Source organism: Notolabrus celidotus, chromosome 17 (assembly GCF_009762535.1).
Source record: "Notolabrus celidotus isolate fNotCel1 chromosome 17, fNotCel1.pri, whole genome shotgun sequence".
NCBI lineage: Eukaryota > Metazoa > Chordata > Actinopteri > Labriformes > Labridae > Notolabrus > Notolabrus celidotus.
In genome coordinates this window covers 2,382,296-2,397,865 of record NC_048288.1, presented here as the reverse complement: position 1 = coordinate 2,397,865, position 15,570 = coordinate 2,382,296, and the positions used below count along the sequence as shown (strand labels likewise).

The following is a 15,570-nucleotide window of genomic DNA, read 5'->3' as shown; positions in this document are numbered from 1 at the left end:
TCCAATCGTCGCCGCACCACTGAGGGTCAGTTCCTCATCGATGTGAGGATGAGTCGCTCGACAGATTGATTGGTAATGCCTGGGATTTGATTTCCCGCGAATGAGACGCAATTCCTCGCGCTCAAGACGCATGGATTAGTGCACAACAGGCAGCAAAACAGACGACTGGTAAGTCCGTCCACACGTTTCAAACGTATTTAATGTCTAATATAGATATATAATAAAGGTATGACACCTGTTGTTGTCTGTGTATGGCATGCACACGGTGAATAAATGTGAAATCATGGCTGTTATTGTTCCCCAAAAGTAGCCACAGGTCTGCCTCCTAGCTGCCTTTGACTAACCTAGCTCATGTCGAGGCATGCTCTTCGTCGCTTTACAACACAAACAGATATCCTAACTAGTTACCTATTAGTCAAACTTCACTAAAATAGCTTGTATCACTGTCATCAGTGTGCAACATCACATTAAACATGCATCCTGCTCAGCAGCACATCAAACTGGGGCTTTTAAAAGCTGTGAAAGAGCATCAGTTCAATCAGTCAATCAGACTTTATTTATAAAGCGCTTTTCATACACATTGTAACACAAAGTGCTGTACATAAAAACAACTTAGAATAGAATACATTAAGAAAAAGATCCCCAAACCCACCTCCACAATCCAAAGATTAAGGACACAATATATGCATCAATAGTAATAAAAACAATGGAAATAAAATAAAAAAATAAAAAAAAAGTTTCTGAACGAACTGAGGAAACACTCTCATGATATCTTAATGAGGAAACACTGGAGGTAAAATAAGATGTTAAAACTCCACACAGGAAGTTAAACTCACCAAAAATAAAATACATTTCTAAGATAATAAAACACCAAAATATTAAACCATTAAAAGAAAATAAGATGCTATACTTAAGTACTTAAAATAGAATAAAAGTGACTAAAATTTGAACTAGATAATAAATAAATCAATAAATCACACTGTTATAAGAATGAAACTTGGTTAAAAGCAAGACTAAAAAGGTCGGTCTTGAGTTTGTTTTTTATCACCCTCCCTCTTAAAGCTAGGACTGCTGTAGAGTCAACTTTATTTATAAAGCACATTTAAAAACAACATTTAACAACAACCAGTGTTGGCCCAAGTGCTTTACAAGGTAAAAAGTCAAAAGTACAAGAAGACAAGAATAAACAACACAACATATTTATATAAAAGTTAAATTAGTCATTGTTCTCAGCTGGAGGAGAAGGCAAAGAGAAGAGATGGGTCTTCAACAAAGATTTTAAACATTCAACAGTGATGGCTGATCATATCTGAAGGTGGTAAGCTGGAACATCCAGGAGCAGCTGGTTGTTTGACCTCAGTCCTCGAGCTGGATTATAAACATGAAGAAGATCAGCCAAGTAGGATGGTACCAATCCATTGAGGGCCTTGTATGTTAACAGTGCAATTGAGAGCATGCAGCACAGGTGTGATGTGCCCTCTCTGTTTTTCTTACAGTTAGGAGGTGAGCTGCAGCGTTTACAGAGAGCTGCAGGCGCTGACTGGACGACTGCTCTAAGCCCACATACAAAGAATTACAATAATCGAGCCTAGAAGTAATAAAGGCATGAATCACTCTCTCTATGTCTTTGAGAGGGAGGTACGCCTTTACCTTAGCTATAAGTCTCAGCTGGAAGAAGCTTGACTTAACAACAGAAGAGATTTGTTTTCCAAATTTAAAAGCACTGTCGAAATGAACACCAAGGCTCCTAACAGAGGAGAGAGTATCTGTGGCGAGAGGGCAGAGAGTGCTCCCATCCACCTGTTGGGGGTGTCCAAACACAATGACCTCAGTCTTTTTCCCACTTAAGTGAAAAAAGTTAAGGCTTAGCCATAACTTAAACTTTATCCATCCCTTCATCCATGCATTCATCCATCCATCCATCCATCCATGCATCCATCCATCCATTCATTCATCAATGCCTTCATCCATCCATCCATCCATCCATTCATCCATTCATCCATCCATCCATCTTCTTCCACTTATCTGGGTCCTGGTCGTCGGGGCAGCAGTCTCAGCAGGGAAACCCAGACACTCCTCTCCTCGGCCACTTCCACCAGCTCCTCTGGGAGGACACCGAGGCGCTCCCAGGCCAGCTGAGAGATATAATCTCTCCAGCGTGTCCTGGGCCTGCCCCGTGTCCTCCTCCCAGATGGACATGCTCGAAACACCTCCCAAGGGAGACGTCCGGGAGGCATCCTGACCAGATGCCCGAACCACCTCATCTGGCTCCTCTTGATGCAGACTCATTCAAACAATTGAACAAGCACTGCAGGGATCCCTTCCTGATACATTTGCACATCATCAGCAAAACAATGAAGTGAAACATCATATTTCTTGAGAATAGATCCCAGGGGTAGCATATACAGTAGAGAGAGATCAGGATTGAGCCCAACACAGACCCTTGAGGAACATCATAAGTAAGAGGGGCCGTCTCAAAGAATAATCTCCTAGATGGACAGAGAAACTTCTGTCAGGCAGGATGTGAACCAACTGAGTACTAAACCATTTATTCCACAACTCTCTAGGCGTGACAAGAGAATCGAGTGGTCGACGGTGTCGAAAGCAGCTGATTGGTCCAAAAGTACTAAAATAGCAGTCACCCAAGTCAGCAGTTAAAATGAGATCATTAAAAACTCTTTAAAGTGCAGTTTCTGTTCTGTGACCTGCTTTCAAACCAGACTGAAACGTTATAATATAATACCAAATGTCATCATTTACAGACACTGCTGTATAATATATAATAACCAAACATATCATCATCACAGATACTGTTCCGAGCTGCATCATGGGAATACACGGACTCGCCAAGTTGATAGCAGACCATGCCCCTGGAGCCATCAAAGAGCAGGACATCAAGAGTTACTTTGGTAACAAGTCATCTCCTATACATATTGATTATTGATCTGCTAATTAATTCAGTTTCAGATCAGATGAAAGTGTTTATTTAGCCTTTTTGGGTCCATTATGTATGACTCTTTATCCTCTTTTAAATCTCTTTAAAGCACCTGTTCCACAGTACATATATATTTATATCTGAGTGTGTTTTAATCCTCCAGATGCTGCTTTTATTCTGTTTTAGACACTATCACAGGGAGGACTTTAAATATTTTCTACTTTGATCTATTTTCTTAAGTTTGTTTTGTTCTTCTGACTCTGGTTTGTTTATTTTTATTCTATTGTTTTTGGTTTTAGCCTTTTTAACTTGTTTTATTTCTTCTCATCTGTCGTGGTCTACCTTTTTACTCACTTCTCATTTCTGTCATTTTGTGGCTCTTGTGTTGCTTAACTCCCTGCTGTTCTGTCAAAACTTTGATTTCATTTTTTAAATTTAAATAATTTTATTTCTCACATTTCTCTTAAATTAAATTAAATCTAATTTAATTAATTAATTGTTTTTTTTATTTGTAAAGCACTTTGTAACCTCGGTTTGCAAAGTGCTACATAAATAAAATGTATTATTATTATTATTATTATTATTATTATTATAATTATTATTATTATAATTATTATTATTATTATTATTTTCACATTCTATGGGGATTCCTCAACACACCAGTACTAACTTAGAGATATTGTACAGATTTAAATAACTTGATAATTTAGTGTAGAATTCATTTTGAGTTGACGTTTAAAAACGACTCAATGAACTGAGACTGTTTATTCTGTCCCTGCTTATAAAATCATATTCTATCAGCTGTAACTTTTGCTCCACAATATTTCTCTTCCATAATGCAGGTCTAAGCTTGTGAGTAAACCTAGGAATGATACATAATTTACCTTTAGGATGGATTTCAAAGAAACCAGGTTATTTTGAAAATGTAAAACAATGTCGACTACTTTTCTGAACCTCCACAGGCAGGAAGATTGCCATAGATGCCTCCATGTGTATCTATCAGTTCCTGATTGCTGTGCGACAGGATGGAAATGTTCTACAGAATGAGGACGGAGAGACCACGAGGTATAACGCCTGAATACAGACACTGTTAGACAGGAGAAGACATCAAACACTAGTTCTTGGATTGATCGTAGAGCCTGAAATATTCTATCTTTTTCTCAGCCACTTGATGGGAATGTTCTACCGGACCATCCGCATGCTGGAGCATGGCATCAAGCCTGTGTATGTGTTTGACGGCAAGCCCCCACAGCTCAAGTCAGCAGAGGTAAGCCTGGGCCTCTTTCCTTCTGTTACCATCGGACAGTCAGTTTGTTTTTCTCTCTGAACTCTTTGATTGTTGTTTGATCAGAACCCTGACAGCTGTTAAACCATGGTGTCTGTCTGTAACCTTCTTCATCACACCTTCTTTGATTTCTCATCATGGGTCTTTAATCTTGTGTGATCCTCAGCTGGAGAAGAGAGGGGAAAGGAGGGCAGAGGCTGAGAAGCTACTTGCTCAAGCACAGGAAATGGGTAAAGTAAACGTTGTTTTGATGATCGTTATGTGTGGTGCCAGCGTTCCCTCACTGTGTTGTGTCTTTACGTAAGCTCTGACGTTTGGGGAAAACAAATTATTTTAGTCTGCAAAGACTGTAAGAGATTGTGATCGGTGTCTCATAGCAGGATAAGAAGTAGTGGTAGACTAATGTCGGTTTTTCAAAGCTGATGACGACATTTAGAGAGCAGGTTGGCCGATGGCTGATATATAATGCCAATGTTAAGATGTTTTTGTTGTTAATTTGATAAAACACAACAGTTCAATAATGAAAATGAGAAACAAAAATAGCTGAACTTGATGAACATTTGATTAAATAAATGGTGATGACTCAGTAAAGAGACTTCTGGACTTATTCATCTTTAAAAGCTCTTGAAAAGGTGTTAAGTTGTACCATTTCCACTCAGGTAACATGTGAAATCTAGCGTTGGTTTGTTTCCCATAATTCCACATCATCACCTGAGCTCTGCAGGGAGAACGCAGGAAGGCCAAATGACCACAAGGGGGAGCACTAACATTGGTCGACAGCAGCCACACTGATGAGACTGCCTTTAACACACGAAACCTTTGGTTGAAATGTAATTGAAATGTGTGGTCTCTGCAGGAGAACAAGAGAACATTGACAAGTTCTCCAAGCGCCTGGTTAAAGTCACCAAGCAGCATAATGATGAGTGCAAGCAGCTGCTGACCCTGATGGGAGTCCCCTACGTTGAGGTGAGAGCAGCTCACTCTTTGCTACATTAGTCTCTTTTCTATCTACTTCTGAAGATCTTCTCTCAGGTCCATGTGTTTTTAATGCTGCATCTTACTTTTTCATCACTGTTGATCCATTTCAGTCTGTGTTGTTACTTAAAATACATAAACAGCTCACTTTTAAACCATTGCACCAAGTTGTCCTCACTTTAAAGCTGGGGTTGGCAGTCTCGGAAAACTAGCATGAATTTGAATGTAGCATTTCCTCAGGACTCCGTCTAACCCCTCCCCTCCTCCCTCAGAGCTCCTCCAAAACGACGCCCCCCCCCCCCCACTCACATGCACGAGCGCCGCTGACTTGCGACCATATGATGGTGACTGATTCAAAACCGGTCCTCACCAAAACATTCTCATAGTGAAAGTTAAAAACACAAACAAACATGGCTGCTGTTAGTACTTATAACTGTCATTTTAGCATTATCCAGTTGTACTGGTGACATGATATCAGGAGAAAAGTTATAACACATATATAATACTGTAACAGCTCTACTGTTTGTTAAACGTGTTCAGTGTAGATGTTCTTAATTCCTACAGTGTTGACAGTCAGTGAAGGCATCAGGAGAGGTGTAGAGTGTGTGAGCTGGAGAGAGGAGAGACAAGCGGAGAAGTTCTTCATTTCATTGATTGTTGTTTTGTTGGTTGGCGTGATCACGGCCGACAGTGACCGGTTATTAAAGATCAACGTGTTCACCAATCGGCTGGTCATCCCTACAGTGTCCGGACGGACGCTACAATACATATACATTTTCTGTAGGACTTACTAAATGTCATTAATTCTTCTGCTTGTCAGAGCCCCCGTGGTGAGAGCTTTTTAGACTCTGATCCGGACTACAGTCCTGAACAAAGCACCTCATCGGGTCAGAGGGGACAGGCCCGAGGTCGAGCGAGAGGGGCAGTCAGTAGAGTCAGGGGAAGCAGAGGCAGGAGACGGGGACTCAGAGTACACGCCGGGGAAATGTACGCGCAGGAGGCGGGTAGAACGGCAGGACGGGATTTGAATGGTTTAAAATTTTGGCACCCAAAAAACGGTGATTGGTTGGTGTTTTCCCAGGTTTACTCCGGCTGTAGATAGCAGCTTTTCTTCCTTCTTTTTTAAGAACACATTATGTATTGATTACCATCAGGACATAAATATCATTTTAACCAGTATAACAAAAAGTGGATCTAAATCTGACTACCAACCCCAGCTTTAAGTACCCCAAAAGAATAAGAATGAAAATCTTATCAGTCGTACACCCTGCCAGATTCCTTTGTGCACAGTGACATTCCTGTGTTTCTATGTAGTTCTCCTGCAACAGGTCCGGGTAATGAATTGTGCAAATGAAGACTGTATGTGTGTTTTGATGTTAGGCTCCATGTGAGGCTGAGGCCAGCTGTGCCGCCCTGGTGAAAGCAGGGAAGGTCTTTGCCACAGCCACAGAGGACATGGATGGACTGACCTTTGGGACAAATGTTCTGCTCAGACACCTCACCGCCAGTGAAGCAAAGTAAAGACCACGTCCCTTAATGACATCCTGTCTTACTCTGAATGTATATACGGCTCTTAAAGGGGAGAGTCTGTGTAAAGTAGATACAAGTCATTTACCGTAATGTCCGGACTATTGAGTGCACCTGAATATAAGCCGCACCCACTAAATTTAAAAAGAAAAAAAATTGTACAAATATAGGCCGCACTTATCTGTAGGCCGCAGGTGTCCATGTTGTAACATGAGATATTTACACAGAATTATTATTATTTTTTAATTCATAAATGCTTTTTTTCCAAACAGTCCCGGTAACACAGCAGTAACACAGTAGTAACACAGCAGTAACACAGCAGTAACACAGCAGTAACACAGCAGTAACACAGCAGTAACACAGCAGTAACACAGCAGTAACACAGCAGTAACACAGCAGTAACACGGCTGGTTACAAACCTAAAAAATACTGTAGCCTACCAGAAAAGTCATTGATTGTTATCTTCATCTTCCTCCTGTGCACTAAAACCTCTGAAGTCGTCTTCTTAATAAAATATGGTAAATGCTTTTTTCCAACAGTGCCAGTAACACGGCAGTAATGCAGGAGTAACACAGGAGTAACACAGGAGTAACACAGGAGTAACACAGGAGTAACACAGCAGTAAAACAGTAACACGGCAGTAACACTGCTGGTTACAAAAATAAAAAATTCTGTAGCCTACCAGAAAAGTCATTGATTGTTATCTTCATCTTCCTCCTGTGCACTGAAACCTCTGAAGTCGTCTTCTTCAGTGTCGGAATTGAACAGCCTCAGAATGACTCCATCACACACTTTCCCAGTCTGTCTTTCGTTGTCACTCTCCATGTCACTTCGGTCTCGAGGCAAATTCACCCTTGAGCTCGTGCTGTCCTCTTCCTCACGCAGCAGTCCAGCCTTTCGAAACCCGTTGGTGATCGTGGATTTTTCCACACTGCTCCACGCTGTCAGGATCCACTGGCAGACTTGAGCAAAAGTTGCTCTTCACATGCAGCCAGTTTTGGTAAATGATTTCTCGCCTCTAGTCATCCAAGCCTCCCACTCAACTCAGAGATCCACTTTAAATGCACGATTCACGCTGATGTCGAGTGGCTGCAAATACTTCATTGTGCCCCCTGGAATCACAGCTGGAGTTGAGTTTGTCCTCTTGATGGCTGCTTTCACAGAATCTGTTATATGGGCCCTCATGCTGTCCAAAACCAGCAGTGCTTTTTTTTTCTGTGAAAAAATCCCCCTGGTGCCTTACTGTAGCACTCCGTCAGCCATTCCTTCATTAGGCTTTCCATCATCCACCCTTTCATGTTGACTTTAATAATAATAATGATAATAATAATAATACATTTTATTTATATAGCGCTTTTCAGAAACTCAAAGACACACTTTCATGACGATTTCTTTCAGGGGGTCTTCTTTTTTCATAGTAATCTGCTTAAAAATCCCCATTGGTGGAAGCTGTTGTCCGGATGCTGTGCAGCTCAGAACACAAGGTGAAATGCGTTCTCACATGGCCAGTTGTTTTCAGCGTGACAGACGATTCACCTTTCTTGTTAACAGTCCCAGTGAGAGGCAGGTCAAACGTCAAAGGTACTTCATCCACATTTATGATGTCGTCTGGTCCGATGGGGTTCTCGGCTATCTTTGTTTGAGTGAATTTGTGGAAGTTTGTAACTTTTTCCTCGTAGTCTGGAGGGAGTTACTGACAGAGTCGTCTGTGCTTTGATGGACAGGCCTTTTCGTCTCATAAATCTACCACAATGGTCCACCTGTAAAATCTTCAATATTCTTTTTGGTGGCGATTGTTTCGGCTTTCAGTCGGATGTGCAGGGTGGAAACACCTCGTCCGTCTGCTCTCTGTGTATTCACCCGCAGGGTTCCCACGCGTCCTGGAAAACCTGGAAAACTGGAAAACCTGGAAACAGTTGACCAGTTTTCCAGTCCTGGAAAATGATTCCAACATGACTGGCTGCAACCTGACAAGGTTAAAAAAACCCACATCCCCATTCAACATTTGTGGCCCTTTTTGTCATTCAGTTCTATTTAGGTCAATTTGTGCACTGATCCTCTGATTATTATTATTTCTTTATTTCAATAAGGCAGCTTCCAGATTCCCTTGCTGGCTCTTTTGTTTTTTACTTTACTCATTTTGTATTTTTTGAGAAAAGAGAAGCTGAGATGAGAGTTGCCCATCATTGTTACTTAGTTGCACTAATAAAGTGCTGTACATCTGTGGTTGCATTGTTCTGTAATTAATCTGCCATAATTTTTAAGTATGTAAGAGATGATTTCATTGATAGCCCTAGACTGCATGTCTTTCAATGTAGACTTCCACTGAGAGGAACATATTAGACTATTTAGGAACTAAATTAGGAACTCAATTTAGACTGTCATACCAGCTTGATCATCACTGAAAATGTCCTGGAAATGTCCTGGAAAATGATCTCTGGAAAAGAGTGAGAACCCTGCACCCAGTCTTCAAGAACGTTTCCAAGTTCAGGCCATCTGCTTTTCTTACCTCTGAAAGCTTTTGTCGTCTTTTTGCATTGAGTCAGTTCTTCACGCTGCCGTCTCCAACATCTCACCATTGATTCATTGATGCCAAGTTAACGTGCAGCAGCTCTATGTCCTGCTTCGACAGCCAGATCGATTGCCTTAAACTCAAAAGCTGCATCATATGCATTTCTTCGTGTGTTTTCCATGATGAGGGTGCGTGCATGAAGCGCAAAATGACTGTTCAAAACACAATCAAACTAGTGTCTTCCTTGGCTCTTGCGCTTCCTGCTAGAGCGCCCCCTGGAGGCCGTTAGCCTGTAAAAATCTATAAATTAGCCGCATCATTGTTTAGGCCACAGGGTTCAAAGCGTGTGAAAAAAGTAGCGCCTTATAGTTCGGAAAGCACGGTAATTAAAATGCAGCTTTTGTATTTATTCACTTGATAACAGAATTTATTTGTTTTAGGAAACTTCCAATCCAAGAGTTTCACTTCAGTCGAATGCTGCAGGACATCGGCCTGACCAATGAGCAGGTAAAGACTCAGCACAAAGTCAAAGGAGTCATCAAAGGCTCTGACAGCGTCTGTCTCGACCTTTATGTCTGTGTTTCTGTGACGCAGCGTGGCGTGTGTATTTACATTTTACAGCCATGCTCAGTCTCTGGAAATACATGTGTAGTAGTGTGAGATTCAGGACCTGAGAAAATCACAGCGTCTGTCGCTAATGTTTTCTTCTTCTTCTGTTACTTAATGCGGTTAGCAAGCAGCTTTAAGACGCTCTGTAGTCACTGTCTGGCGTGAATACCATATTACAACCAGGTATCGGTAAAAAGGGAAAACATTGTACTTTTAAAATGTGAAAATATTTAAAATTACTCTTCAATTTTTACAAATTGAACGAATATTCAAATATCCAAAAATCATTGCCATTGTTGTTTAGTGATCACTGTTTCTCAGTCTCTCCATCATGCTCTGTTTTCCTGTGATCCAGTTCATAGACCTCTGTATTCTGCTGGGCTGTGACTACTGCGCCACTATCAAAGGAATCGGCCCCAAGAGAGCCATCGACCTGATCAAACAGCACGGCAGCATCGAGGAGATCCTGGAAAACATTGACTCCAAGGTTAGTTGAAGGCTGCTTCACTCCAGAAGTTTGAACAGTGAAACACATGAGGTTTGGTTCTGACTCTGTGTGTGTTGCTCTCCTCCATGCAGAAGCACCCTGCTCCAGAGGACTGGCTGTACAAAGAGGCCCGGGGTCTGTTTTTGAAGCCAGAGGTGGTTGATTGTTCCACATTGGAGCTGAAGTGGAGCGAGCCCGATGAGGAGGGATTGATCCAGTTCATGTGTAATGAGAAACAGTTCAGGTAAGCAGACTGTCCTCAGAGCGGTGCTGCATGCTGGATTATTGTCTCGTTCACTTTCAGAGGTTTCTGCTGTAAGATGATTTCTGATTCTCGATTTAAAGACTCTATGATCATCCAGCCTGTTATACAACATTTGATCACCAGACTGCACTGCACACCAATCACAAGAGAGCTCACTGCTCCAGCATCAAAGAGCACAGCGTCTCTTTACATATTAGGCTGAGAGAAAATGTCATGTATGTGTTCTCACTACGAATCATTTCTTTAATAGTTTCTAACATGTCAGTTCACTGCAGACCTTCATAGACAGCCTTTTTTTACTTGTCTTAAAGCTGCTTACAATCTTTATAGCGTTGAGCTTTATGAATGCTGAATGGTTTTGGTTGTGTGTTTGCAGTGAGGACAGGATCCGCAACGGCTTTAAGAAGATTTTGAAGAGCCGACAGGGCAGCACGCAGGGGCGACTGGACTCGTTCTTCACAGTCACTGGATCCCTCTCCTCCAAACGGAAGGTACATTCAGACACACTGCACTACAGCAATGATAACCCAGTACTTTAATGTCTTATAGTTGAATGTTACAGTCTGTCTGATCTGCTCCTGTTTTTAGCAGAGTATAGTAAATGTGTTCAACAGGCTGTTGATGTGTTGTGTATTTTTCCCAGCAGCTGTTTAAATGTTATCAGTTATCAGTATTGGACTCATATAAAACATTTCCTCTCCTGCACAGGAACCTGAGATTAAAGGGTCAGCCAAGAAGAAGCAGAAGACTGGAGCCACGCCTGGCAAATTTAGGAAGGGGAAATAGATCCCTGCCTGCGTCTACCTTTGATTTCCTCTGTAAAGTGATGTCTGTAAAAATGAAAACCTAAGAGAACATAGAGCTGCCTGCAACGCAAGAGGAAGCTGCTGTGCAATAAAACAAGAGGAAGCTGTGTTTCATGATTAACCTCACCTAGACTACTCCATGTTTGTGACCAAACACCATGATGTAAGAACCAGAAACAGGACTGTTTTAAAGTGTGTTAACAAATGTGATATATCTGTTACAGAATAAAACTAAGAAATCTATTGGAGAGTTATTTGATTTACTTATTTGGGGTAATTATGTGACAACATGTTTGTTTTTTTAATCACAGATGGATGTTTGTTTTACAGAGGTGACATGATGCATTCATGTGCTCCTCAGATGGTCCCAGTTTCAGAGTTGGGAAGTTGTTTTCTGAGTTTGGTGTGTTCAGATACTTTCTTTCTTTAATAGGATCCTCATAAGCAAAAGCATCAGCTATTCTCTCTGTTCTCCAACACACATGTACACACACACACTAACACACAATTCAATCAAATAAAGCAAAAACAACTCTTAATGAATTACAAAGATAAAAAAGACAAACAAATTGGTCGTATGTCGAGCAACATTAGGCAGAGATAAGATGAACACATTTAACATGAGTAGATTTATGTCTGAAAGAATCTCTTCTCTTAATGACTTGTTAGTCTGTTTGTGGGAACAATTCACTGACGGCTCCGCAAATGATTTAATCAAAAACTATCCTCATTTAAAGAATATCTTTTTAAAATGATGTTACTGCTTTACTGTCACTGACCTCATCACTATGTGTGCTTACATCCTCAAGTTATTTCTGCTGCATGTGTATCCTGTGCCACATTTGTAAATGAAAGTGCTTAGCAATGATCCATATGACTTTAAATATAGGGCATGCAGCCAGTATGTGAACTTCTGTTTCTCTAATATTTACTATGAAAAAGTTTCACTCATGCACAATGGTATCAACACGATCCACTGTGAAATGAATTAACACAGGAAGTCAGCTTGATTCTAAATACTTCAGATAAAAAGGGAAGTGTTGTGTGTTCTGCTACAAATGTAATAACTCAGCACTTCCACCCTTCATCTATTAAAGATCTGGTTACAGCTCTCTCATTGTAATGTGGGCTAACATGGTAAGAGTTTTTACTTTGTTTTTTAATTTCTTTAAAGAACTTTGTCTGCATTTTCTTAATAAGGATAAACTTCTTGGACCGTGGCACCAACATCAGACTGTTACAGTATTAAAGGAATAATGTTGACAAAAACTGAGTAAGAGGATGCTTCAGCCGTGTTTGCTTCAAAAACTAAAAACAACATTAAACTTCTGAGTTTTGATTAAAGAGGAGAGACTTCAGATGAAGCATGTACTATGATACTAGTCTGATTGTACCAAATACATCCTTATTTTGATTCCTTTAATCTTATTTCTTGTATGACAAATGATAGAGACTAAACCTTTTCTTTTTGTTCAGTGATTAGATAACTATCATGAATTGGCTCTACACAAATAGAGACAAATTGATTGATTGATTGATTGATTGATTGATTGATTGACTGATTGATTGATTGATTGATTGACTGATTGATTGATTGATTGATTGATTGATTGATTGATTGATTGACTGACTGACTGACTGATCGACTGATTGATTGATTGATTGATTGACTGATTGATTGACTGATTGATTGATCGATTGATCAATTGATCGGTTGATTTGAATATATCTTGCTGTTATTAATGTTCTGATATCAGGGTTTTTTTTACTGTGTAAAGCACTTTGAATTTCTCTATGCATGAAGATAATCACATATACAGTCATGGCCAAAAGTTTTGAGAATGACACAAATATTACATTTTCACAAAGTCTGCTGCTTCAGGGTTTTTAGGTGTTTTTGTCAGATGTTTCTATGGTATAATGAAATACAATTAGAAGCATTTCATAAGTATCAAAAGCTTTTATTGAGAATTACACAGAATTCATGCAATAAGTCAATATTTGCAGTGTTGACCCTTCTTTTTCAAGACCTCTGCAATTCTCCCTGGCATGATGTCAATCAACTTCTGGACCAAATCCTGACTGATGGCAGTCCATTCTTGCATAATCAATGCTTGGAGTTTGTCAGAATTTGTGGGTTTTTGATTGTCCACCCGCCTCTTGAGGATTGACCACAAGTTCTCAATGGGATTAAGATCTGGGGAGTTTCCTGGCCAAGGGCCCAAAATCTTAATGTTTTGTTCCCCGAGCCATTTTGTTATGACTTTTGCTTTATGGCAAGGTGCTCCATCATGCTGGAAAAGGCATTCTTCATCACCAAACTGCCCTTGGATGGTTGGGAGAAGTTGCTCTCGGAGGACGTTCTGGTACCATTCTTTATTCATGGCTGTGTTTTTAGGCAAGATTGTGAGAGAGCCCACTCCCTTGACCGAAAAGCAACCCCACACATGAATGGTCTCAGGATGCTTCACTGTTGGCAAGAGACAGGACCGATGGTAGCGCTCACCTCGTCTTCTCCGAACAAGCCTTCCTCCAGATGCCCCAAACAATGGGAAAGGGGATTCATCAGAGAAAATGACTTTACCCCAGTCCTCAGCAGTCCAGTCCCTGTACCTTCTGCAGAGTATCAGTCTGTCCCTGATGTTTTTACTGGAGAGAAGTGGCTTCTTTGCTGCCCTCCTTGACACCAGGCCTTCCTCCAAAAGTCTTCGCCTCACTGTGCGTGCAGATGCACTCACACCTGCCTGCTGCCATTCCTGAGCAAGCTCTGCACTGGTGGTGGCCCGATCCCGCAGCTGTAACACCTTCAGGAGACGTCCTGGCACTTGCTGGACTTTCTTGGGCTCCCTGGAGCCTGTTTGGCAACAATTGAACCTCTCTCCTTGAAGTTCTTGATAATTCGATAGACAGTTGACTGAGGTGCAATCTTACTCGCTGCTATAAACTTCCCTGTTAGGCCCTTTTTGTGCAATGCAATGATGGCTGCACGTGTTTCCTTGCAGGTAACCATGGCTAACAGATGAGGAACAATGGTGTCATGCACCATCTTCCTTTTAAAGTGTCCAGTCACTCAATCATGACAGATTGATCGCCAGCCTTGTCCTCATCAACACCCACACCTGTGTTAATGTGTGTGACACCTGTGTGTCATTGAAATGATGTTAGCTGGTCCTTTTGTGGCAGGGCTGAAATGCAGTGGAAATGTGTTTTTGGTGATAAAGTTCATTTTCAAGGCAAAGAGGGACTTTGTAATTAATTGCAGTTGAGCTGATCACTCCTCAGAACATTCTGGAGTATATGCAAACTGCCATTATAAAAACTGAAACAGCAGACTTTGTGAAAATTAATAGTTGTGTCATTCTCAAAACTTTTGGCCATGACTGTACATGTTCCTGGTGTAGGTACTGGTCTGTGCATTTTATTGTGAGGAACCTATTTTCCTCATTGTTTGAAATATCGCTGCATTACAGTACAATTGCTCTGTCATTTTGTTATTGTTTCTATTTATTTTTTTTATTTTTTATTTTTTCTTACCCCTTGTTAGTTTATATTGTTTTCATTTCTGACTCTGATTTTGTTTCCTTTAATGTGAATTTGTGTATATATATATTTCTATCTGTGCGGTGTCCTTGAGTGCCGAGAAAGGCGCCTTTAAATAAAATGTATTATTATTATTAGTGTGTTCTTATCCAGATGAAGAGGGTCCTGTCTGGGAGGACGGCAGCCAACTTGTTCCTGAGTGTCCTCTTTCTTCAAGGTGAGCTGTTTGGTTCACTCTCTCGTACCTGGAGACCGATGGAGCCTACACTCTTTACATTGTGATGATTTATACTGTAGGCTGGATACCGTCATTGATTTATATCGTCATCTTTAGCGAAGGAGATTGGATCCTCAGTGTGTTAATCATGGTTCTGGTTTTCAGGTGCATCGGCTGATTGTCCTTATGTCACAAACCTCCACGTCTCTACACCTCAGGAGATGGAAGCACTGAGTGGATCTTGTTTACAAATCCCGTGTAACTTTAGCGCTATAACAGAAGAGGAATTAGGCCAGAGAGAAATCTTTGGGGTTTGGATTAAAAACAATACCTTTTTTAGCACTAGACCTGAAAACGTGATTTATAACAGTAGTGGGACGGTCAAAATCTATCCAATGAACATCACCGGAAA

General features: G+C 40.8%; 1 protein-coding gene across 1 annotated transcript; it reads left to right on the top strand.

The window, feature by feature from the left end:
• The first annotated feature begins 38 nt into the window (after positions 1-38).
• On the top strand, positions 39-11,644 carry fen1 (flap structure-specific endonuclease 1). The gene is made up of 12 exons (XM_034706092.1): positions 39-168; positions 2,808-2,909; positions 3,898-4,000; positions 4,100-4,202; positions 4,387-4,450; positions 5,077-5,186; positions 6,576-6,712; positions 9,675-9,741; positions 10,199-10,330; positions 10,423-10,574; positions 10,972-11,086; positions 11,304-11,644. Exons 2-12 carry the CDS (start codon positions 2,828-2,830, stop codon positions 11,379-11,381), a joined length of 1,143 nt encoding a protein of 380 aa, XP_034561983.1. The 5' UTR covers positions 39-168; positions 2,808-2,827; the 3' UTR covers positions 11,382-11,644.
• Positions 11,645-15,570: the final 3,926 nt, after the last annotated feature.